The following is a 25,137-nucleotide window of genomic DNA, read 5'->3' as shown; positions in this document are numbered from 1 at the left end:
GTTTGATGGGTTCTTGGAAATCCCAAGAATGGAATGGCTTAAGCTGAAGAAAGCATTCATTCTCCCTTGGGGAACTTGCAGGTGTTCTAACAACAGTAGCATCTTATTAAGTAATGTACTTAAGTGCCTGTATATGTAGGTATGTATGTGTGTATATATATATATATATATACAAATATATATATATATATATATATATATATATATATGTATGTATATTTTTTTAAATTATTTTTGAGAGAGAGAGAGAGAAAGAGCACAAGCTGCGGAGGGGCAGAGAGAGAGGGAGACAGAATCTGAAGCAGGCTCCAGGCTCTGAGCTGTCAGCACAGAGCCTGGCACGGGGCTCAAACCCACAAACTATGAGATCATGAGCCAAAGTCAGACACTTAACTGACTGAGCCACCCAGGCGCCCCTCGTGTTTATTTTCTTTACGTGGCAATATCCTGCCCCTCCATGTCTGTCCCTCTAGAAAAAATTAAAGACAAAAATCTTTTGAAGTAGAAATTGATATTACCAAGTAGTCATGATTAGAAAAGGTATTATGGGTGTATGAAAGCTTCTCTACCCCAGATTGATGTAACAAAACTACACCTTCAGTTAAATCCAAGCTGTATAGACGTGTGCATGTAAGAAGTGATACCAGACGCACTGTCCCGTCCAGGTTGTAATGCAAGCATCACATTAATGTGTGTGACTGAGCATTTGTCATTAGCTGTGGAGCTGAGGTGGGATTAGCATATTTTGCAAACTGTTTGGCATGTGCGAATTATTGGATGAAGGTTATAAATTGAAGATTTTTGTAGAATGTGCAAGTCCATCTGGTGTTGGATCACTAGAACACTATTGGATCTGTGTGGGTTTAGCTCATGCGCTAGCCACAAAGCGGGTGGTACAGGATATAACAAATCGGCCTTAAGGGTATTTCAGAGAATAACAAATATATGTGGTGATGGATGTTAACTGGGTTTGTTTTGGTGATCATTTTGCAATATATCCAAATATTGAATTATCACGTTGTACACCTGAACCTAATGTATCAGTTACACCTCAATTAAAACCCACAAATACCGGGTACGGAATAACTGAGCGATGTGACTTTCTTGTCCCTGCAGAAGGAAAGGACAGAGCGGCTTGTCATCTCTCCCCTAAACCAGTTACTGAGCATGTTCACGGGGCCCCATAAGCTGGTGCAGAAGCGCTTTGATAAGCTTCTGGACTTTTACAACTGCACAGAGCGGGCAGAGAAGTTAAAGGACAAGAAGACTCTGGAGGAGCTGCAGTCAGCCCGGAACAACTACGAGGCCCTGAACGCGCAGCTGCTGGATGAGCTGCCCAAGTTCCACCAGTACGCCCAGGGCCTCTTCACCAACTGCATCCACGGCTACGCGGAGGCCCATTGCGACTTTGTGCGCCAGGCGCTGGAGCAGCTGAAGCCACTGCTTTCAGTGAGTGTGTGTTGTCGTCCATCCGTGTGTCTCACCCTCCCCTGCCAGCGGTGGGGAAATCTCTGAGGTTCTCCAGGGGTTTTTCTGGGAACGCACATTTGGGTTTCTTGAGAAATCATTCAAACTAGGTAGATGAAATAGATCATCAGGTCAAGCTTGTCAGGCTCGGAATTCTCCATCCTTGCCGGTGCCTGTTGCTTCTAAACGGCGCTTTCCACCCTGAGGATCCGGGAGGAGCTGGCCAGCGGGGCCTACCTGTGGGAGCCTGCCTGCGGTGGCGCAGGAGCAGTGTGCTCTGGGTGTGGGAGCCACGCTCCCCGCACCCTGGCCAGTCCTGGGATCTTTCATCCGCTGTCTCTTCTTTGTCTCCGCCTGCCCTTCCCACGGACTCCAGTTACTTAAAGTCGCCGGCAGAGAGGGAAACCTTATCGCCATCTTCCACGAAGAGCACAGCAGAGTTCTGCAGCAGCTCCAGGTTTTCACCTTCTTCCCAGAGTCGCTTCCGGCTGCCAGGAAGCCGTTTGAGAGGAAAACCGTGGACCGCCAGTCGGCCCGGAAGCCGCTCCTGGGCCTGGTGAGTGGAGGGCTGGCGAGGGCACAGGTGGAGAGCGGCAACTCCCGCGGGGGTGGGGTCCGGGCCGTGCTAGCCGTGACTTCCTCTTGTCTCTGAGGCCTGGCCATTACACTTCCAGCATTGGGTTATTAAAAGGTTCAAATGAGATCATATATGGAAAGCACTTAGAAATGCCTAGCACATAGTGAGCACTGTACAAATAAGCTGTCTTGTTATTATTGATGGACCCAGCTCCGTGTACAGATTAGTGATGTAATAGGAGTTCAAACATAGTGCAGAATAAAGGTCCTCGAGCTCTCTCCTCTGTCACGGGCTCCTTCCTTCACTCTTCCAGAACATCACTGCTGGTCCTAGCTCGTGACCACCTATGATTTTTTCACACTCGATATGTATTTCAAAATGCCCTCAGAAAAGCACTCTAGGATCTTAGTCTATACAGTGAATGGAGTTTGTAAAGGATTAATATTAATACTTTGATCAATTAATTAAGGAAACGGATTTAAGGGTATGTTAATTTTGCCAGGCTTCTCTGTGTTTGATCATGTATTGGAAAAGGTAATTATCTGATACACTGCCAAACTGTTAGCAGCTGACCACTTTTTTACCTGGAGTTATAGTCCTTCAGAACTCAGTTTTTCCATATTTTGAAAAGTAGGGTAAAATACACCAGATTATATGGGATCATAATCTAAAAGATTACTAATCTCTGTTTACACCATTTTGCTCCATATAATCTCATAGACATTAATTTACCTTAAAAGGGGGAATCAAATTTATTATTACCTTTGCTTTTTCTTTCTTTTTTTTTTTTTTAAGTTTATTTATTTTCAGAGAGAGAAAGAGCAGGGTACGGGCAGAAAGAGGGAGGGAGAGAGAGAATCCAAAGCAGGCTCTGTGCTGACACTGTGGGCGTGGAGCCCAATGTGGGTTGAACCTACAAACCTTGAGATCAGGACCTGAGCTGAAATCAAGAGTCTGTCACTTAACCAACTGAGCCACCCAGATGTCCCTACTTTTGTTTTTTCTAATTTTTATGAATAGTAATTGTTTTTACAGATGGGGAATTCAAGATGAGGAAAGCCTCAGTTGTTCAGATTCATACAGCAAAATACAAGAAGTCCTTGTCATACTCCTTAGATATTTTGACTCTTTAGGTGGCACCTTTTTTTTTTGGTTAAGATTTTATTTTTAAGTAATCTCTATGCTTAGCATGGGGCTTGAAGTCACAACTCTGAGGTCAAGAGTCGCATGCTGTACTGACTGAGCCAGCTAGGCTCCCCAAGTGGCACTTTAATCGCATTTTTTTGTCACGAGATAAACAGATGTAGAACTAAGTCTGTTCATTTTTTCTAAGAGCCACAAAGGCACTAAGCCATGAACTATGAGAATATGATTTTTACCCAGCTACGCGGACTGACTCAGGCACAAAAACATCCGATGGGAGTAGCGAGTAGCTGGCCGTCACTGCCCCCATTTCTGAGACTTAGCTTGTGAGTCAGGATTGAATATGGCTTCTGGGATGATGGCCAGGGAGGGCTTTTGTTGATCATATCTCTTGTGTTACCTTTTAAGCCAAGTTACATGCTACAGTCGGAAGAACTTCGGGCCTCCCTTCTGGCAAGGTATCCCCCTGAAAAACTCTTCCAAGCAGAACGGAACTTCAATGCCGCTCAAGACTTAGATGTCTCACTTCTGGAAGGTGACCTGGTGGGCGTGATCAAAAAGAAGGACCCCATGGGCAGTCAGAACCGCTGGCTGATTGACAATGGAGGTAAGAGTGTTAGACCTCAGATTACTGTAACTGTAAATGAGGAACAAGTTATTTTTGACCATACCCAAATCTTATCTTGGCCAGAAAAAAATGTGAGAGTATTTGATTAAGGGAGAAAAATAACCTTACAAGTTCTGTCCATCTTGAGAGTGTGTAAGGCCCAAGTCATTACTGAAACAAAACCTTTCTTTGTTTTTGTTTTTGTTTTTACAAATTCCAGAGGGGGCTCCATTACTTACCTTGCAGGATCTCGCCATGTTTTACAGCTCTTCTGGGTGGTGCTTACGGCCCACTGGTTCTGAGCCCTCTCAGCCTGTTCTAAGCGAACCACAAAATAAGCTGTCCTCTTCCAAGCTCTGTAAACGTGTTTTGTGAGTGTGTGAATTTAAACCTTAGGAAAAGATTTTTTTGTTTGCCTTTTGAGTTTTTTGTTCCATAACAGTTTTATCTCTTGACTAGGGAATGCCTTTAAATATTTTTTTGTGTGTTTAATTTTGAGAGCAAGAGAGACAGAGTGTGAGTGGGGGAGGGGCCGAGAGAGAGGGAGACACAGAATCCGAAGCAGGCTTCAGGCTCCGAGCTGTCAGCACAGAGCCCGACGCGGGGCTCTAACTCACGAACTGTGAGATCGTGACGTGAGCCCAACTCGGACACCCAACCAACTGAGCCACCCAGGCGCCCTGAAAATGGCTTTAAAAATAGCTTAGGGACGCCTGAGTGGCTCAGTCAGTTAAGCGTCTGACTTCGGCTCAGGTCATGATCTCACAGTTTGTGGGTTCAAGCCCTGCGTCGGGCTCTGTGCTGACAGTTCAGAGACTGGAGCCTGCTTGGGATTCGTGTCTCCCTCTCTCTCTCTCTCAGAAATAAATAAACATTAAATTTAAAAAAAAAATAAAAAAATAAAAAAAATAAAAATAGCTTATAGTTTGTTTCTAGCAGGGGTGGTAGTGAGGCAGGGCTTGTAATAGAATTAAAGGAGAAGTAAAAAGAGTAATATTGATCCATATCCTTTCTCCCCAATTCCACAAATCCAAAAGCTCTGAAAAACAAGAATTCATTTGCCAAAATCTTCCCTTATCTGAACTTATTTGATAGCAAAATCCAAACAAAGTGATGTGAGCCTATATATAATCATTACTCATCTCTTTTGATGCAAATAGTCATACATTTTAGAAACATGAATTGGTTTAATTATGAGGTGTTGACCTAGATACTGCTGGAGATGTCATAGACAGTATATGTACTTGAGTCCTTTTCCAAAATTCACAAAGTCTGAATTCCAAAACACATCTGGCCCTCAACATTTTATTTTTATTTATAAGTTTATTTATTTTGAGAGAGCGAGAAAGGAGGAGGGAGGGGTGGAGAGAGAGGGAGAGAAACTCCCAAGCAGGCTCTGCACTGTCCATGCGGAACCCGACAAGGGGCTCAAACTCGGTAACCGAGAGATCATGACCTGAGCTGAAATCAAGAGTCAGATGTTTAACCAACTGAGCCACCCAGGCACCCCCTAAATAAGCATTTTAGTAAGGACTGTGGGCCTATATAATAAACATCTATGTTCACACCACTGGAATGTAAACTTGTGACATTCTCAGTTTGAAAGTGTTTTGTGGATTTTCTCTCTTCCATCCACTCCTGCTTTCCCCAAAGAATGGAGATTGGAAGTGGGAAAGGAAGGACAAGGATGGAGGGTGATGGGCCGGTGAAGCAGGTGACGGGTTCATAGAAAGACTCCTGGTCAAGAGCCAGGCTGTTCAAGAGGCTGCTCCATCCTTGGGGCTTTTCTCTTCTCCATCCTGATGAGGGGTGGCAGGAAGCCCACGGTATTAGGATCAGCTGTTAGACCCTCTACCCCTTACCATCTGCCCCGGGGACCCCTCCCATCATTCAGCAGATGTAACAAGGGTGGCAGCAGTTTTCTTAGTACAGAAAACACATTGAAGATGAAGACGGAGATGGCCCTTCCTCGCACAGAGGTGACATTCTCCAGGTCCCTGCCTTGACAGATACTTCTTTCTTAACATAAAAAATGTTCCTGTGGATCAGGGATTTCAGTCTTTTTTTTATGTTTAAAAGTTTTAGCTGAGGACTTCCTTGCAGTAGGGATTTGGATCTGATTTGGGTTCACCAACGGGTGCAGTCAGAGGAGACTTAAATTCAGAAATCCGTCCAGAAGGGAGAGTGTTGCATCTTCCTGATTCCAGATTCCTGCTGTGATTGAGGTAGAAGTTCTGCTGGTGTGGGCAGTTGTGCAGTAGGGTTTCGGGAGCCAGGCCCAGCCTAGCCCCTGATCCTTTAGACCTTCCAGTAATTTTGTAAGCACCTGATCACTTGTATTAAAACTTTCTTCCCCACGCCCCCACCCCCAAAATAATAAAAGTTTTAGCCGAGGGCCCTCCCTGCCATCATCTTAGGCAATTTATTAAAGTGAACATGTGCTGTGCCTGTGTTGTGTATATACTAACTCCTATAAACCGCTTCCTACTTGAGACTCTTCTCACAGTATTTCCACCACGTTCCCAAACTAGAAGCGGGATTCAAGTGCTCCAGATGGAAAGAGAGCCGGACGCCCTTTCTGAGGGGCTCTGTCACTATGAGGATGGTTTTTAAAATCCCTTTTTCTGTACTTGGTGTACCTGAACACATCCTTAGTTAAGTCTCTCCTAGTTTTTGTTTCCATGATGTAGATATCCTGTTAAATTCTCTTCATATGTTCATTCTCACACATGTGGTGATTTTTAATACTTTCCTCTTGAGTCTTCACAAGGGCTCCTGTCACTCATTGTTGTGGGGTTGTAACGAGAACGCGCTGGCAGGCAGCCAGAGTTGCGTCTCCACCCACATCAGACCTGGGATTGAATGTCTCATCTTTTTTGTCCCTAGGCATCTTCTTTTGTCCCTCACACTATTGACCTAGCTTTCTTTTCTTCTTTTAAAGTTCTATTTATTTGAAAGAGAGAGCATCTGTGCTGACAGCTCAGAGCCTGGATCCTCCTTCGGATTCTGTCTCTCTCTCTCTCTCTCTCTCTCTCTCTGCCCCTCTCCTCGTACTGTCTCTCTCAAAAACAAATAAAGATTAAAAAAAAGCATGTGTGAGAGCGAGCTCTAGTCAGGGAGGGGCAGAGAGAGAGAGAGAGAATCCCAAGAGAATCCCAAGCAGTCTCCACGCTGGCAGTGTGGAGCCTTATTCGGGCAGGGCTTGATCTCACAAACCACGAGATCATGACCTGAGCCGAAACCAAGAATCGGGTGCTTAACCGACTGAGCTACCCAGGCGCCTCTTGACCTAGCTTTTCAACCACAGTTTTTTCTCTGTTGACTCCGCCTGCTGTCCCTTCCACTAAAAGCTCTTCATGTTGATTTTTCCTCCCTGTAGTCACCAAAGGCTTTGTGTACAGCTCCTTCCTGAAGCCCTACAACGCCCGCCGCAGCCACTCCGATGTCTCTGTTGGCAGCCACTCCTCCACCGAGTCGGAGCATAGCAGCTCCTCTCCCAGATTCCCACGGCAGAACAGCAGCAGCACCTTGACCGTCAACCCCAGCAGCATGGCTGTGTCCTTTACCTCAGGGTCTTGCCAGAAACAGCCTCAAGATGCATTGAAGGAAGTAGACCAAGAAACTCTCAGTGCATCCTTAAACTTGGGTTGCTCAGACAGCAGTCTTTCCAGGTGCCCTTCAGACCCAGACTCCAGCTCCCAGCCCAGGCCGTGGGACTCTATGGAAGCAGTCAGAGACATTAACCAGCCTGCCCCTGCCCTCAGGAGCCACAGAAACTCCAGGCATCCAGAAATGGTAGGTTACTCCCTACCAGGGCGAAATGGGCAGGGAAAAGACCTCATAAAAGGATGTACAAGAACAACCCAGTCTCTGGAAGACACAAGTGAAGAGCCAGAAAGCAGTGAGGCAGAAGGCAACCAGGTAAGCGCTCCCAGTCACCATGTGGGACAGGTAGCAGGAAGGCTGGAGGTGTGGGAGCGGGGATGTCCCAGGCACGCCCAGGGCCTGTGAGGGAATCTGGGCTGAGCTCACGGGCGACTCTTAGAAAATCTGCTGTTTATCCCATCTACTTAGGTGTTTATTCAAACAGCTATTTTTTTCTTCCCATAGAATTTAGAAATAACATTCTGGCTCAGGTTCAGTGTTTCCCATTCTTTATGTAATGGCCTATTCTTGTCTTATGAATTTGAACATAGCTTTTGTATCTTGAATTTTTTTTATTTTTATTATTTTTTTTAAGATGAAATTTATTGTCAGATTGGTTTCCATACAACACCCAGTGCTCATCCCAAAAGGTGCCCTCCTCAGTACTCATCACCCACCCTCCCCTCCCTCCCACCCCTCATCAACCCTCAGTTTGTTCTCAGTTTTTAAGAGTCCCTTATGCTTTGGCTCTCTCTCTCTCTAACCTTTTTGCATCTTGAATATCTTAAACCTACATATTTTAAAGTCATTTTCAGGGGCGCCTGGGTGGCGCAGTCGGTTAAGCGTCCGACTTCAGCCAGGTCACGATCTCGCGGTCCGTGAGTTCGAGCCCCGCGTCAGGCTCTGGGCTGATGGCTCAGAGCCTGGAGCCTGTTTCCGATTCTGATTCTGTGTCTCCCTCTCTCACTGCCCCTCCCCCATTCATGCTGTGTCTCTCTCTGTCCCAAAAATAAATAAACGTTGAAAAAAAAAAAAAAAAAAAAAAGTCATTTTCACATTCACAGCTGAGGAATCCCTGTCACCCACTTGTGGCTTTTACTCACTCTTGCAGCAGGGAGTTTCTGTGTGTTTTATAACATCTGTCTGTGAGCTCATCTCCATCAGGGTTGCCTTTGTTTGAGAGACTCCGAGGTTACGGAGGTATTTGCTTCTGTCAAGCTTTGGATTCCAGAACCAGTTTTCACACTGGATTCTCAGCCCAGTCTTTCTATTGACACATTCCTCAGTGCTACAGATGAGCATAGGGCATGCCCATTTCTCTGGCAATTCTGTTACTACTCACTGCCCAGGACAGACATCTAAGGTCTGGGCTCCCAGTGGACAGTTTCTAGACATGTGGAAAGAGAAAATGGTCCTTTTTTAGATTCTGATTTTGTTTAAAGAGCTCACTTTGAACTTCATCAACTCCTGTCCAGGCCCTAAGACTCCTCAGGTGTGTTTTCATCCTTGTGCCCCTCAGGCCTCTTGGCTTCCCCTTCTGATCACTGAGTACCACCCATCTTCCATATTGACTGAAGGTTCCTTCTCCTCTTTAAGGCAACTCTGAAAGAGTAAAAGAGTATGGTTTTCCTTGAATCTGCCCTGTTCATAATGGTAGCCACCAGCCTTGGGTAGCCATTTAAGTTTTAGTTAAAATTAAATAAAATTAAAACTTAAGCACCTCATGGGGCACCTGGGTGGCTCAATCAGTCAAGTGTCTGACTTTGGCTCAGGTCATGATCTCACAGTTCATGAGTTCGAGCCCCACATTGGACTCTGTGCTGATAGCTCAGGACCTGCTTTGGATTTTGTGTCCTCCCCCGCCCCCCCCCCCCCCCCCCCGCTTATGCTCGCTCGCTCTCAAAAATAAATAAATATTTTTTAAAAATCTCTTGAAAAAAAAAATTAAGCACCTCAGTCTTACTGGCCTTAATACTTCAAGTGCTTGACAGCCACACGTGGCTAGAGGCTGCCATACTGGATGGTGCAGGAATCGCACAACCCCACCACTGAAGGAAGTTCTGTTGGACAGTATTGCTCCAAGCAGTTTCCCATTTCCTAACTCACTTTCTCTCCCTCCCCAGGTCTATTTTGCTGTCTATACCTTTAAGGCACGGAACCCAAATGAGCTGAGTGTGTCAGCCAATCAGAGACTCAAGATCCTGGAGTTTAAAGATGTTACAGGAAATACAGAGTGGTGGTTAGCCGAAGTTAATGGGAAGAAGGGCTATGTTCCATCCAATTATATCCGCAAAACTGAATACACCTGAGCCATTCTCCCTCCCGCTCAACCTTGCTGCCTTCACTTTCCTTCTGCTGAAGGGTTCTGGTGGCCCCCAAGAGGGCACCTGCTCCTGGGACACAGGCCCTGTCTACATTGCTTAACCATGGCACAGTGGGGCACAAGATGGGTCTTGTTCACCACCACTGGGTTGTGTCAATCTTGATGCTCACTAGACTTTCTAGGATTTGAAATGGACCCTAGGGCTATGAAGGATTCAGTGACCACAAGAAGAGGCAAGTCGTGGGTCAGCCTTTGGGAATGAGAAGCCGCCAGCCGGAAAACCAGTATTGTATAGTATGCTGGAAGCTGTGCTACAGCATTAGATGTTGGCTCTGGTTACACCATACTGAGTTTGGGGTGGTCCTGTGCTCCACGAACAAATGACCAGAAATTGACTTGGGTGAAGAATTCTCCGGGAGCCCTTTTAGACTGTGCTTCTGCATGTGGCAAGGAGTTTGTTGAGATTGTATCAAATCTGGTGTTTCAGAGCTTCAGTGTTCCGCACACACATTCACGCATACACACCTGCCTCTAATTCCTAAAAGTCCCTGAAACACTACCATCTGTAATCTTTTTCTTATTTATTTCAAATACTGCATTTCCAGATTGGCTCTGCAAAATTCTGTTGTTTTCTCTTTTTAAAAAATATTTACGGTATTTCCCTTCGATCTTTATCTGGAAGGTTCTCTTCCCTTTTAGGTGTATAGCCACCTATACTTTCGAACAGCCACCTCTGCGTTATCGAGTCCATGTGTGATCTCTCCTAGCCCTTTACCTGCAATCCAATAACTGATAGATTTTCTTAGGAGAACAGGCTCAGAGCTCCAGCAACCCCATGAAAAGGATTCGTTCCACAGGGAGCTGGAAGCAGTCTGGCTTTGTGGAAGACCAGATGCCTTTCTCCTTCATCCACACCTGCTACCCACAGAGGCAGAAAGCATAGCACACGTGTCTTGTATGAATTAGGATAAGCAGTCCCAGAGGTAGCTTATCCTAGACTTGGAAATAAGCATTTTCTGTTTCACCACTAACCTCCGTGCTTCAGAGACCATAGTCTAAGCCAAACAGATTCTAAAGTGCCTGATCGTACCTCCCTTTGGCCTCAGGAAACTATTTGCTAATCCTTACAGAAAGAATCTCCCCCTAAAAGTTCTATTTGAGGAGGGCTCTTATTCTTAAGGTCTGCCTCAGATATGGAGCCTACCTTGAAACAAGAAACTATGAATTCTGTCTTAAGGGAATGTAGAACACCTCCAGCCCCTGCTCGTCCAAGTGCACCTTTGGCCTTAAAATCCTGATGAATTGGGAGACACCTGTGGACCCCTTAGCTCTGTGTGTCTGTGGGTTGGTCTGAAGGCAGCAACGCGAGTCTCTTGTGAATAGTGTTTATATTTAGAGATGTTTATATTTAAGTAGTTATTTTATAAATAAAAGCATTTCTAAGGGCCATGAGTGTGTTTTCTTGATTTCCCTCCATGTTTAGCTTGAGCCTAATCAGATTTCTGAGGGTACCTCTGTGACAATTCAAAATGATGTCTAGATTCTGGAAAATGGGAGGCTAACTGAAGAAATCCAAGTCAAAAACTCATTTTGTCAAATATGATTTCAACAGAATGACTGTACCCTCAAGACCCCCATGCTGCAGGCAATTGCCTGTTTGTTTTAAGCGTGTTTATCCCAGCAGAATGGAAGAGCTGAAGTCTCTAAACTGGAAGCCCTACGAGGTAAGTGTTTTCCTGATATTACAGAAGTGGAAGCCGGTGCACTAGCGGTTAAGTAACAAGGCTTGGAGTAGCAGCCGGACAGGGCTGGGGACGGGAGGTGGAGGATGATGTGTGGGTGACTGTGAAGCAATTGTCTGATATTGTTTTTTTTTTTAACGTTTATTTACTTTTGAGACAGAGACAGAGCATGAACAGGGGAGGGTCAGAGAGAGACAGAGGGAGACACAGAATCTGAAACAGGCTCCAGGCTCTGAGCTGTGAGCACAGAGCCCGACACGGGGCTCGAACTCACGAGCCGTGAGATAATGACCTGAGCCGAAGTCGGACGCTTAACCAACTGAGCCACCCAGGCGCCCCGATTGTCTGATATTGTTAAGGGATAGAAAACATGATTGAATAGGTAGACTCTGTGGTACAGAAACTTACAGATCAACTAGGCCAACTCTTATTTTATGAACTAGGAAAATGAGATCTAATGACATTGTGACTTCGCCAAGTCACACATCAAGTTTTTGATGAATCCTGAATTTAAACTTGAGTTCTCTAGCTGAGTTTTTACACCTTGTTCTGGAGCCAGACTGTCTGGCTTGAGACACTTAAGAGCTGTGTGACCCTGGCAATTTACCCAACCCATGCTTCAGCTCCCACCTCTAAAGTAGATGGTAACACTAGCCACCTCATGGGTTGTTGTAAGGATTGAATGAGTTGGAACATGGAGAGTGCTAGAACACTGCCTGATACATAGTGATAAATCGGAGAGCCTTGAGGTTCAAGTCAAGGAATTTAGATTTGATGAGTCTGGTAATAAACTCTTGGAAGTTCTTAAGTAGATTGCCTGTTTTAGGAAAGCTAAATGTTACAAGATGATTGGGAGGGACTACAGATCAAAGGCAAGAAAATCTAATAGGAAAAAAGTTAACTGCTTCGGATATAAGAATGCTTGAGAGTGGAAAAAAGCATCCTATAAAGAATATGAAATTAAAGAAATGATGGAATCACTGGCAAAGAGGAGGTCATTGGGATGGGGACGGGTTTCTGAAAATGTGTCTTTTGTTTTAAACACTAGATGTCTGCTTGTCTTGCTTCTGCAAGTGTGGCTGTCAGCCCAGTGGCATCACTGTCACTAACCTGGGAGCTGCTGGAAATGCAGGCCCCACGTGATTTGTGCACACATCCAAGTTTGAGAACATCCGTCAAGGCAATTTTTGTAAATGGGCTTTTCTGCCGTCAGAAAAGTAAGAGTTACAGAAACCACGGAAGGAAAGGGTGTCAGATGTTTCAGACACAACAGAAGGAAATGTCATTGAGGAAAATCTCTCAATCCGGTTTGCCTACTTGCTTCCTCTCATGAATTTTCTCCCTTTCCTGTCTGGAAGTAGCTCTTCAGTTGTGCTTTCATCCAAAAGTCCTAGGAGAATGGAGAAGTGGTGGGAATTGCCATCTATAAAGTCTCGATTCCTGGCTTTCCTCTCAAAATTATTGTGGGAACCAAATAAGATGACGTGTGTAAATTTTTGTGCACTGAGCTCTAGGAGTAGTACGTGGTTCTAATAAGGATTGAATTTTGTGTCACTCTGTTTTAATTAGTTGTGCAGCTGAGACTCTGTTTATGTGGGTTTTGTTTCAGGGTCAGGAATACAAACAGGCCCTAGAAGGACACAGATGCTTCACTTGCAGAACCTTAGAGCCCAAGGACCAAGAAACTTCAAGATGTATACGCATCATTCTAAATCACCGTATAGGTCAGGATTTTAAACTTTTCTATATATTAATATGTTGCATTGATGAAGATTTTACTCATGTCTTTCTTAGGTACAGGAGAACCCTTGCTGTATCTCACTCAGCCCACTGGAACTTTACATGCGAGTATTACTGAAGATCGATATTAGTATTTTGCATGTATCAAGAAGGGAGTGTTCAACAACAAATTGCAGACCTTGCAAGCTATTCCCTCACCCCACTCAGGGGTGACCCTCCAAGAAAAGGGAGCCAGTGTAGTGTTTTCCCAGAGGTAAGTTCTGGTGGTGTGGTGAGAGGGAGCAAGCATTCTGGTCTGGGCGGCGGCAGGGTGTTCATTCGGGAGACGTTGGGAGCCGGCCGATGCATGGGACTCCACTGCAGATCGGGGGTAGGTGGGGGGAGGTCTGCAGGCCTCAACCATGTCACAAGTCACTGCCCGTGTACCACCATGCTAGTTGTCCCCTGAGACACCCAAGAGGAGTCAAGCTCCAAACCTTTCCCATAGCCACTCCTCAGGTCCAGGATCAGGGAAGCTGAGAGAGACTGCTGATGTGTCGCAGCCGCCTCTTATGGAGTCACCATGACTCACTTTAACAAAGGACCTTCCCACAACCTCTCCGCTGAGGTCAAGAAAAGATTACCTCCAAAAATGATGATGCTGAATAAGATGCTGGCAGTTTGCCAGCAGAGGGACAGGTATGAGCACTGAAACCTGTTGTTAGCAGGGCTGAAAAGATGGTGTAGTCGTCTGCAAACTCAAACGGGATTCACTGAAGATCAATGAATTGTCATTAAGCCAACTTCAGTTGGAGAATATTGGCAATTTCATCAGAGCTACTTGGACTTATCATATTATATTGGTTTCCTATTGCTGCTATAACAAATTACCACAGTTTGTGGCCTAAAACAACACAAATTTCTTATAATTCCGGAGGTCAGAAGTGCAAAATCAGTCTCACTCACTCAGCTAGACAGTGTCGGTAGGGCCAGTTCCTTCTGGAGGTTCCAAGGGAGAATCTGTTTCCCTGCCTTTTCCAGCTTCTAGAAGCTGCCTGCATTGGCTTATGTTCCCTTTCTCCATCATTAAAGCCAGCAGCATAGCATCTTCCAATGTCTCTGCCCTCACACCATCTTCATTCTGTGGTCCTCCTGCCTCTCTTCTGGGGATCCTTTTTACATTGGGCCCATCTGGATAAGGTCATCTCAATATCCTTAATCCCATCTGCAAAGTCCCTTTTGATATGTAAGGTAAATAAATCCTCATGGGTTTTGAGGATTAGGATGTGCACATCTTTAGGGACCATTATTTCTGTCTACTGCAGTTATGAAATCACATGCCATTTTTGAGGCAAATTCTCTTTTTGCGAACGGAAGCATGATCCAATTCAGGCTACCCTGGTGATTCTGCAATAGGGGTCAGCAAACCTTTTCTGTACAAGGCCAGACAGTGAATATTCTAGGCTTTGTAGGCCATACAGTCTGTCACAACTCCTCAACTCTGCCACTGTAACCCAAGAGTAGGCATAGATAATACAAAAGTGAGCATGGTGGTTCTGATAAATCTTCATTTACAGAAACAGCCAGATTTGGCCCTTGAGCCATACCCCTACTTTAAATCTGGCTAAAACAAAAGGATTTGGGTCAACCATTAACATTGAAGGTAAGTATGCAGGAAAATTAGACCTTTTGGTGAGGAAAATGAAAAGCTAGCAAAAGTGTAATTGGTTTATAGACTGGAAATACAGTATCAGCCAGGCAGATATCTATGGGGCTAGGAGGCGTCTCTATGATACCAGAATGTTAAACCTTAACATCACAGTTTTCCTGCATATAGATGCCAACAACAAAAGAGCCAGCAGGCAAGGGTGTTAGCACCAGCTGTTGGGAAAGAAGTCTGTGTCTAGAGGTACAACCAGTGGATAACTCGACAATCTCTATAGATGGATTCCAACAAAGTTGTTTCCTAGAGAAGAGTGAGTGGCTGTGGGCTTATGCAGCAAACGTCCCAAAGACTGTTGCTCCAGCAGAACCAATCGTTCATAGTGGAAGCCAAGGAGAGGGTAGGTGGAGCTGAAATCCATGACAGTGGTTATCAGGAAGAATAGCCAGGGGCTGTCACAGTGAGGACCAAGGTGACTAACCAATATGGCGACCAAGGCCTTGATTGTTAGAGTTGAAGAAAGGAGCTCTTACATTAGTTCATTGTTTAGGTTCAGTAAGAACAAAACTAGTCCTAAGTAATTTTTCTTTTCTTCCAGAAACTTTGTTTTTCTGTTCATTTTACCTAAAAGGAATTCTGCCTTACACACACCCCTTTTTTTCTTTTTTCTACTTCTTCCCTAACTAGTTGATTTTTATATTGCATAAATTGTATAGCATAATCTATTTCCTGCCTATGAAGTAAAAAGGAATGCTATGGAAATGGAATGCTTCTTGCAGCCAATTCTTTTATGCATTTTTACGATCTTTTACTTTAATATCTTTATCATAAAGCCCTTTTTTATTCCAGTATAGTTAACATACAGTATCATAATAATTTCAGGTATACATTATAGTGATTCAATAATTCTGTACATTACTCAGTGCTCATCATGATAAGTGTACTCTTTAATCTCCTTCACCTATTTCGCCCATCCCCCCACCCCTTCCCCTTTGGTAACCATCAGTTTATTCTCTATAGTTCAGGGTCTGTTTCTTGTTTTGTATCTTTTTTGCTTTGTTCATTTGTTTCTTAAATACCATGTATGAGTGAAATCATATGGTATTTATCTATCTCTGACTGACTTATTTCACTTAGCTTTATATCTGTCCATCCATATTGCAAATGGTAAGATTTCATTCTTATGGCTGAGTATATTCTAGTGTGTGTGTGTGTGTGTATCACATCTTCATCAGTCAGTGGACACTTGTGCTGCTTCTGTAATTTGGCTATTGTAAATAATGTGACAATAAATATAGGGGTGCATATGTCGTGCATATGTCACTTTGAATTAGTGTTTTTGTATTTTTTTGAGTAATACCCAGTAGTGGAATTACTGGATCATATGATAACAATTTTAATTTTTTGACAAACCTCCATACTGTTTTCCACAGTGGGTGCACCAGTTTGTTGTTTCTTGTGTTTTTGATTTTAGCCATTCTAACAGGTGTGAGGTGGATCTTGTGGTTTTGATTTGCATTTCCCCGATGATTGATACTGAGCATCTTTTCATGTATCTGTTCACCATATGTATGTCTTCTTTGGAGAAATGTCTATTCATGTCTTCTGCCCATTTTTTAAATTTTTTTCAACGTTTATTTATTTTTGGGACAGAGAGAGACAGAGCATGAACCGGGGAGGGGCAGAGAGAGAGGGAGACACAGAATCGGAAACAGGCTCCAGGCTCCGAGCCATCAGCCCAGAGCCTGATGCGGGGCTCGAACTCACGGACCGCGAGATCGTGACCTGGCTGAAGTCGGACGCTTAACCGACTGCGCCACCCAGGTGCCCCTCTTCTGCCCATTTTTAATTGGATTATTGGGTTTTCTTGATATTGAGTTGTAGAAGTTCTTTATATATTTTGGATACTAACCCATTATTATATGCAAATATCTTCTCCCATTCAATAGGTTGTCTTTAATTTTGTTGATTTTTTGCTATGCAGAAGCTTTTTATTTTGGTGTAGTAGCAATAGTTTACAGTCTTTTTCTCTCTTGCCTCAAGAGACACATCTAGGAAAAATTGTGCTATAGCAGTGTCAGAGAAATTACTTCCTATGTTCTCTTCTAGGGTTGTTATGGTTTTAGGTCTCACATTTAGGTCTTTAATCCATTTTGAATTAATTTTGTATATGGTGTAAGTGAGTGGTTCAGTTTCCCTAACACCATTTGTTGAACAGACTTTTTCCCATTGTTTATTCTTTCCTCCTTTGTTGAAGATTGAGCTTATAATCATGCGTTTATTTCTGGGCTGTCTATTCTGTTCCATTGATCTGTGTGTCTATTTTTGTGCCAGTACCATACCATTTTGATCACTACAGCTTTGTAGCAGATCTTGAAATCTGGGCTTGTGATACCTCCAGTTTTGTTCTTTTTCAAGATTGCTTTGACTATTTAGGGTCTTTTGTGGTTCTACACAAATTTTAGGATTATTTGTTCTAGCTCTGTGAAAAATGCTGTTGGTATTTTGATAGGGATTGTATTAAATCTATAGATTGCTTTTCGTAGCATGGAAATTTTAACAGTATTTCTTCTTCCAGTCCATGAGCATGGAATCTTTTTCCATTTGTTTGTGTCATCTTTAGTTTATTTCATCAGTGTTTTATAGTGTACAGCATACAGGTCTTTTACATCCTTGGTTAAGTTGATTCCTAGGTATTTTATTTTTGGTGCAATTATAAATAGGATTGTTTTAATTTCTCTTTTCTGTGACTTCATTATTAGTGTATAGAAATGCAATAAAGGGGCGCCTGGGTGGCTCAGTCGGTTAAGCATCTGACTTCAGTTCAGGTCATAATCTCACAGTTCATGAGTTCGAGCCCCACATCCGGCTTTGTGCTGACAGCTCAGAGCCTGGAGTCTGCTTCGGATTCTGTGTCTCCTTCTCTCTCTGTCCCTTCCCTACTCATACTCTGTCTCTCTCTGTCGGTCTCTCTCTCTCTCTCAAAAATAAACAAAATTAAAAAGAAATGCAATAGATTTCTGTATATTGATTTTTGTATCCTTTAACCTTCCTGAATTCATTTATCAGTTCTAGTAGTGTTTTTGTGAAGTCTTTATAGGATTTTCTATATATAGTGTCATGTCATCTACAAGTAGTGAAAGTATTCCTTCTTCCTTACCAATTTGGATACCTTTTATTCCTTTTTCTTGTCTGATTGTTGGGGCTAGGATTTCCAGTACTATGTTGAATAAAAGTGGTAAGAGTGGACATCCTTATCTTCTTCCTGACCTTAAGGGAAAAGCTCTCAGTTTCCCCCCATCGAGTATGATGTTCGCTGTAGGTTTTTCATTCATTCATTCATTCATTCATTCATTCAAAGAGAGAGCATGAGCAGGAGAGGGGTAGAGGGACAGGGGGAGAGAATCTTAAGCAGGTTCCATGCCCAGTGCGGAGACCAACGAGGGACTCGATCTCACAACCATAAGATCATGACCTGAGCCAAAATCGGGAATTGGCCACTCGACCGAACAAACCACCCTGCTGTGGGATTTCCATATATGACCTTTATGTTGAGGTATGTTCCCTCTAACCCTACTTCGTTGAAGGTTTTTGTTTTTTTTTTTATCATGAATGGATGTTTTACCTTGTCAAATGTTTTTTCTCCATCTATTGAAATGATCCTATGGTTTTTATCCTTTTGTTGATGTGATGGATTGCATTGATTGATTTGCGAATATTGAATCCCTCTTGCATCTCAGGAATAAATCTCATATGATTGTAATGAATGATTTTTTGAATGTATTGCTGGATTCAGTTTGCTAATATTCTGTTGAGAATTTTTGCATCTACATTCATTAGAGGTTTGGGCCCGTATTTTTTTTTTTTGTTTTGTTTATTTTTTTTGACGGAGACAGAGACAGAATGCAAGTGGGTTAGGGGCAGAGAGAGAGGGAGACACAGAAGCAGAAGCAGGCTCCAGGCTCTGAGCTGTCAGCACAGAGCCCGACGCAGGGCTCGAACTCACAGGCTGTGAGATCATGACCTGAGCCAAAGTCGGACGCTCAACCGACTGAGCCACCCAGGCGCCCCCCGTATTTTTTATTATAATGTCTTTATGTGATTTTGGTATCAAGGTAATGCTGTCCTCATAGAATGAATTTAGAAGCTTTCCTTACTCTTCTGTTTTTTGGAATAGTTTGAGAAGAATAGATACTAACTGTTCTTTAAATGTTTGGTAGAATTCACTCATGAAGCCATCTGGTCCTGCACTTTTGTTTGTTGGGAGTTTTTTGATTACCAGCAATGAAACTGAATGAGTAATCAGTTTATTCATATTTTCTCTTATTCAATTTTGGGAGGTCATATGTTCCTAGGAATTTATCCAGTTCTTCTAGGCTGTTCAGTTTGCTGGCATACAATTTTTCATAATGTTCTCTTGGAATCCTTTGTATTTCTGTGGTATCGGTTATTTCTCCTTTTTCATGTCTGGTTTTGTTTGAGTCCTTTTTTTTTTTTTTTTAATCAAAATCTTATTGATCTTTTCAAAGAACCAGCTCCTGATTTCATTGATCTGTTCTATTGTATGGTTTGTTGTTTGGTTCTATATCATTTTTTTCTGCTCTGATCATTATTCCTTCCTTTCTTCTCTTGGAGTTCGGAGTTTTGTTTGTTCTTTTTCTAGTTCCTTCAGGTGTTAGGCTAGGTTGTTTGAGATTTTTCTTCTTAAAGTAGGCTTGTATTGCTAGAAACCTCCTTTTTCGAACAGTTTTTGCTGCATCCCAAAGATCTTGGACCATGGTTTTATTTTCATTTGTCTCCATGTGTTTTTTTAATTTCCTCTTGGATTTCTTGCTTGACCCATTCATTGTTTAGTATCATGTTATTTAACTTCCATGTATCTGTGCTTCTTCCAGATTTTTTCTTGTGGTTGATTTCCAGTTTCATAGTGTTGTGGTCAGAAAAGATGCCTGGTATGACTTTGAACTTTCTGAATTTGTTGAGACTTGTTTTGTGGCCTAATATGTGACCTATTCTGGAGAATGTTCCATGTGCACTTTGAGAAGAATGTGTGTTCTGTTTTAAGATGGAATGCTCTGAATATATCTTGTTAAATCCATCTGGTCCGGTTTCCTTGTTGATTTTTTTGTTGGAGTGATCTGTCCATTGATTTAAGTGGGATGTTGAAGTCCCCTACTATTATTATTGTACTACTATCAATTACTTTATTATTTACTGCTTTATGTATTTGCTCCCATGTCCATTTTGGATGCATAAATATTTATAATTGTTATATCCTCTTCGATTGTTCCCTTTATGGTTATCTTAAAATCTATTTTGTCCGATGTAAGTATTGCTAATTCAGCTTTCTTTTCATATCCATTTGCATGATAAATGCTTCCTTTTTTTTTTTTTTCCATGTTTTTTGTTTGTTTTTGAGAGAGAGGGAGAGACAATCTGAAGCAGGCTCCAGGCTCTGAGCTGTCAGCACAGAGCCTGATGCAGGGCTTGAACTCACAAACTGCAAGATTATGACCAGAGCTGAAGTTGGATGCCCAACTGACTGAGCCACCCAGGTGCCCCAACATAAAGCCTTTTAAAAAAGTTTAGAGTCTATGTGGAAAACTCCACACTTATAGCTAAATAAGTTCTCTGCTTATTGTCAATGTTTATACAATAGTGTTTACTTAAAAACTAGCAAAGTCATGATCAGTGTGCATTTGTGACTGAATGTGTTCTTGTCCTATGACCTAAATGGAACAAATTTCTTCAGGGAGTATTTCAAAAGGCATTTGTACAAAACTAGCCTGCAAAAAATTGAGGTTTGGTTGGTACACTTAGTCTGTTTGTGCCAATGTATCATGTGGAGTTACTTTTCTTTCCCTGCTCCTGCATTGTTAGCATACATCTTTCCCATTGTGTTTATATAATTTCGAACATTGGAAAAAAATGTGTGTTCACTTGCTCTATTCTAGCTCCTGGAGATACACAAAAAAATAGTTACTGTTTTCAAGAGGCTCACAACTAGGGAGACCCAAACAGAAAATTATCTGACAAAGTGATAAACACAGTGACCATAAATTAGCTGGAGAGTATTTTTAGTTGCAAACCACAGCCCCTAACTCTGGTAAACCTAAGCAGAAAGGGAGTTTTCACGTGTCAGCAGGTAGCTCACTGACTCTCAGAGACGAAGAAAGCCAGATTGGAGTCTTTGAAGCCAGGAATGATGCTCAACCTCACTGGACCCTGGTGCTGGGACCCCTCCACTGCTACCTCTGGAGAATAGCTGTGCCTGCCACAACTGCCATCCCCATCGCCGGGACAGATTTCGAACAAAACAGAGGAGGTGCCCCACAGAGCTGAAACCCAGACTTCTGGGAGGGTGAGCTGCTCGTGTCTCCCAGGAGCATGAGGACACCGGTTCCGGGAGTACTAGACAAAGTGCAGTCGGTGCTGCCGCCCGTATGGCCTGCCGCTGCAGACACCATTGCTAGGGGTGCTGCTGATGGGAACAGAGCAAATAGGAAAAATCCCTTCCGCATCACGCCTTGTAGCTACTATTCTCTTCCTGCAGCCACTTCCAGGCTCTGAGCATCTCACTCAACAGCTAAAATGAACAAATGAAGATATTTTATATAATTTCATCACTAAATGGAAGTCAAGAATGTACTGACCCCAAGATAATGTGACACAAAAAAATCCGGAAGATAAGGAAGGGTCAGAGCTTGGGGTGACTTCTGAAACCAGAGGACTTGGACCTTTGTTGGTAATACAAGATGCCAAAGCCCAGGACAGGAGGCCCTCTGATAAACCTGGACCCAACAGTGTACAAGTAAATGAGGAATAAACCCCATCACGCAGAAGGAGTCAACAAGGCAACGTGTCGGTCTCTAACCTGACACTAGGTCAAGGGGAGGACTCTCCCTGCAGAATTGGTAAACCACACGTTGGTCCTTGTGCAGAATTGCAGTCAGAAGTCACACCGACTGTAGGGTTTGAAGCCCCTAGTGGAGAATTTAATTCAAACTGGTTCTGGGTAATGCCCCCAAGTGACAGGCAGAAGCTTTCCCAGTTTTGTTTAGGAGAGCTCAGATTCCACTCAGCCCTCCAAGAATATCCACAGATAAAATGACCAGCTTACAAGGAAATGAAGCATCATGAATAAGAGCCAGCAGAAACCTCATACTGAAACCTTACTAGTAACCAGAGAGAGATTAATAATTCATACTCATCAGTTTGACAAAAAAGGGTTTTCAATTGGCATCACCTAGTGTATGCATGTAAACGTGCATACTCCCCATACCTACATTATATCCTAAAGAAACTCTTACACATGTATCTCAGGAGTAATATACCAGAATGTTCCTAGCAGTATTGTTCATAACGGGAGGGGGCGGGAACCATAGAAAAAACCTACTGACCAACATTAAAATGGATACACTGTTGGGGCACGTGGGTGGCTCAGTCAGGCGTCCAACTTTGGCTCAGGTCATGATCTCACTGTTTGTGGGCTCAAGGCCCACATCGGGCTCTGTATGTCTCTCTCTCTGCCCCTCCCCTGCTCGTACTGTTCCTCTCTCAAAATTAATGAAACATTAAAATAATTTTTTTTAAATAAAAACATTTTTAAAAATTTTTAAAAATGGATACACTGGGGGCGCCTGGGTGGCGCAGTCGGTTAAGCGTCCGACTTCAGCCAGGTCACGATCTCGCGGTCCGTGAGTTCGAGCCCCGCGTCGGGCTCTGGGCTGATGGCTCGGAGCCTGGAGCCTGTTTCCGATTCTGTGTCTCCCTCTCTCTCTGCCCCTCCCCCGTTCATGCTCTGTCTCTCTCTGTCCCAAAAATAAATAAATGTTGAAAAAAAAAAAAAAATGGATACACTGTGTCATTTATACACTGCCACACTACAGAACGGTGAGAAAGAACCAGCCTCACTATGTGCATCTACGTGCATGAATCTCAAAAATAAAACTGAACAAAAGCAATAGAAGAATACGTCAAGTATGAGTGAGGCCATTTACATAAAAAGTACACCTTGTTTAAGGATACATACCAAGTAGTAAAACTAAAATGAAAGGCAGGAGGATATAATTATCACAAAATTCAGGATAGTAGTTATTTGGGAAAGGAAGTAGGAAGGAGGTATAATCAAAGTGGGTTCACAAAACGGGGGTTCTGCTGGAGCTGGTAATACCCTTCTTTAAAAGGTACATTTCACATACTTCTATGTGATAGCTTTCATAAGAAATAAGGAATAATCCTTCCTTCTCCAGCCCATGGCACCTACTGTCAGAGTGATGTGCTGTTCACATTTTCAATGCCAGCTTCTTTGGCCATCAAACAAAAGGGGCCAGAATTTTTCAGCAGTTCGTTAGGGGTGCCATACTCTACAATCTTCCCGTTGTCTAGGACGATTATCCTGAAACAAAGGAGAAAGAAAGGTCTTAGCAGCATCTCAAATCTTGGCATTTATAAGAACAACTAGTACTAAGTTGTGGTATATTCATTCATCAAAGGTGATAAAGCAGTGAGAATGAGTGAACTATAGCTGTCTGTGTTAGTCTGGGTGGATTCCAGAGATAATGCCAAAGAATCAAGTGGAAGAACATATACAGTATAAGTCCATTTACATAAGTTTTTGTTTTTTTGTTTTTGTTTGTTTTTTTAAGATATACGTTGTTGGAGGGAGACTATTCTCCAAACAGGTCCCAAGATTATGGACATTACCCCCATTTTAAATGTAAGATGTCAGAGTTGGAAGAAGCAGAAAACTTCTAGTTATTGTATGGAGGCAGCTGCTGAGACCCAGTTGAATTGAGAAAATCTGTGGTTAATATCTGCCTCTCGTGGCTTGGGCCTCCACCTCCCACACTCAGTTAATTTACTATTGCCTATTATACCCTCAGGACTGTTCCCTTAACACCCTGTTGGCTTTTATTAGTGCGATGTAGAATTTTGGACCCATTACTTGAACTCTCGGAATCTTTGGCTGGAAGATATCTTACGGCTAATGTGCTTAGTTTTTTCAAGGCTCAGTTGTGTCTGTCCAGCTCTGTCACTCACACTCACTTGTCACTGTCCATGATGGTGTGGAGCCTATGAGCAATGGTGATAGTCGTGCAGTGGGAGAACTCCTTTTGGATGGTCGTCTGGATAAGGTGATCGGTCTCTATATCCACCGCAGCAGTGGCCTCATCCATGATCAGAATCTTGGATTTCCGAAGCAGAGCCCTGGCCAGGCACAGCAGCTGCTTCTGCCCTATGCTGTAGCCAATGGAACAAACCAAGCATTAGCTCCTCGGGACCAAGGCAAAACGTGGGATGGGTGTGCATGCACATACATGTGCACTTTTCATGTTCCGGATCAGGCTTTCAGAACCCCTACTCCTAGATTCCTCCAGGATGAATACCTAACAGAAGAGGCAAACACCATGTTTTCCTAACTTTCTCCATTAGAAGACCTGCCACAGGTACTTAATTTTAAAGTTCATATTTCTGGGTCCCACTCTTCTCAAGCAGAATGGGGAGGAGCCTAGAAACATGTATTTTTAATAAGCACCCCAGGCAATCTCCATGTTTGATGAGTTTGGAAAACCCTAGCCCAGGAATAGTTCTTTGCATCACTACAGTAATAGCCCAGCACCTCAACAGTAATTCCAAAATAACTCAGGATGCCACCAAGTTCAGTGCAGCAATATTTGACCTCGCACTGTGAATATTGGGTGACACTGCATCAGAATGCCCCAATGGCGTTTCTTAGTGGCCTTAGCAAACCCATTCATTATTTTAATGTGTAATTCTAGTCTCAAGGCTAATTATTTGTTCAAGGCCTTCTGCCTTGATTAGAGACATAGCTCTCTAATGAACGTGATGTCTTGGTGTGAGATGCAATGTATGTGGAATTCGAATATGCTAGTAAAATGCAAATCGCTTTAATTTGCTAAAAGCCAGTAATGAAGGCTGGACCTCTTACTTACAAAAAGAAGCTTTGGGAAATGATGTGGAGGAAATATTCAGGAATTCGCTAATTGCTCTTTCCTGCTGTGGCCATTAGGGAACGTATTAAACAGAGGGCGGCTAGACTAGAGTTCTGTAATTCTCTGTAAGAAAATTTCTGCAGGAGATGAGAAGTCACCCAAGATGAACTTCCAGTTTTTCTCTGTAATGTAAGAACAGAGACACTGTAAAACCGTACTTCAGTTGTACCAAACTCCTGGCTTCACAGTAATAGGCTGTTACCGAGGCCCCAGTCTGGTGTTCAGCTGCTATCTC

General features: G+C 43.2%; 2 protein-coding genes across 11 annotated transcripts in view; one reads left to right on the top strand and one right to left on the bottom strand.

The window, feature by feature from the left end:
• LOC123576945 (dynamin binding protein) overlaps nt 1-11,209 on the top strand; it is a 114,725-nt gene extending 103,516 nt beyond the window's left edge. For all 3 annotated transcript variants that reach the window (XM_045438549.1, XM_045438550.1, XM_045438551.1), the window contains 5 exons: nt 1,117-1,449; nt 1,844-2,023; nt 3,596-3,794; nt 7,174-7,715; nt 9,563-11,209. In XM_045438549.1, the coding sequence (XP_045294505.1) occupies nt 1,117-1,449; nt 1,844-2,023; nt 3,596-3,794; nt 7,174-7,715; nt 9,563-9,748 (1,440 nt within the window). In that variant the 3' untranslated portion in view covers nt 9,749-11,209. The remainder of the gene's footprint in view (nt 1-1,116; nt 1,450-1,843; nt 2,024-3,595; nt 3,795-7,173; nt 7,716-9,562) is intronic.
• Nucleotides 11,210-14,771: 3,562 nt separating this feature from the next.
• Nucleotides 14,772-25,137, bottom strand: part of ABCC2 (ATP binding cassette subfamily C member 2) — a 73,033-nt gene continuing 62,667 nt past the window's right edge. For 6 of the 8 annotated variants that reach the window (XM_045438542.1, XM_045438541.1, XM_045438544.1 and 3 more), the window contains 2 exons: nt 23,935-24,129; nt 22,868-23,284 (listed from right to left, as the gene is read on the bottom strand). In XM_045438542.1, coding sequence (XP_045294498.1) covers nt 23,155-23,284; nt 23,935-24,129 — 325 coding nt within the window. In that variant the 3' untranslated portion in view covers nt 22,868-23,154. Of the gene's footprint in view, nt 15,297-22,867; nt 23,285-23,928; nt 24,130-25,137 lie in introns of those variants that run through there. The other 2 variants (XM_045438540.1, XM_045438543.1) reach the window with 2 other exon arrangements.

The sequence above is a fragment of the Leopardus geoffroyi genome, chromosome D2 (genome assembly GCF_018350155.1).
Source record: "Leopardus geoffroyi isolate Oge1 chromosome D2, O.geoffroyi_Oge1_pat1.0, whole genome shotgun sequence".
NCBI classification, from domain to species: Eukaryota; Metazoa; Chordata; class Mammalia; order Carnivora; family Felidae; genus Leopardus; species Leopardus geoffroyi.
Note: the sequence above shows the minus strand (reverse complement) of the source record. Positions and strands in the feature narration are given on the sequence as shown.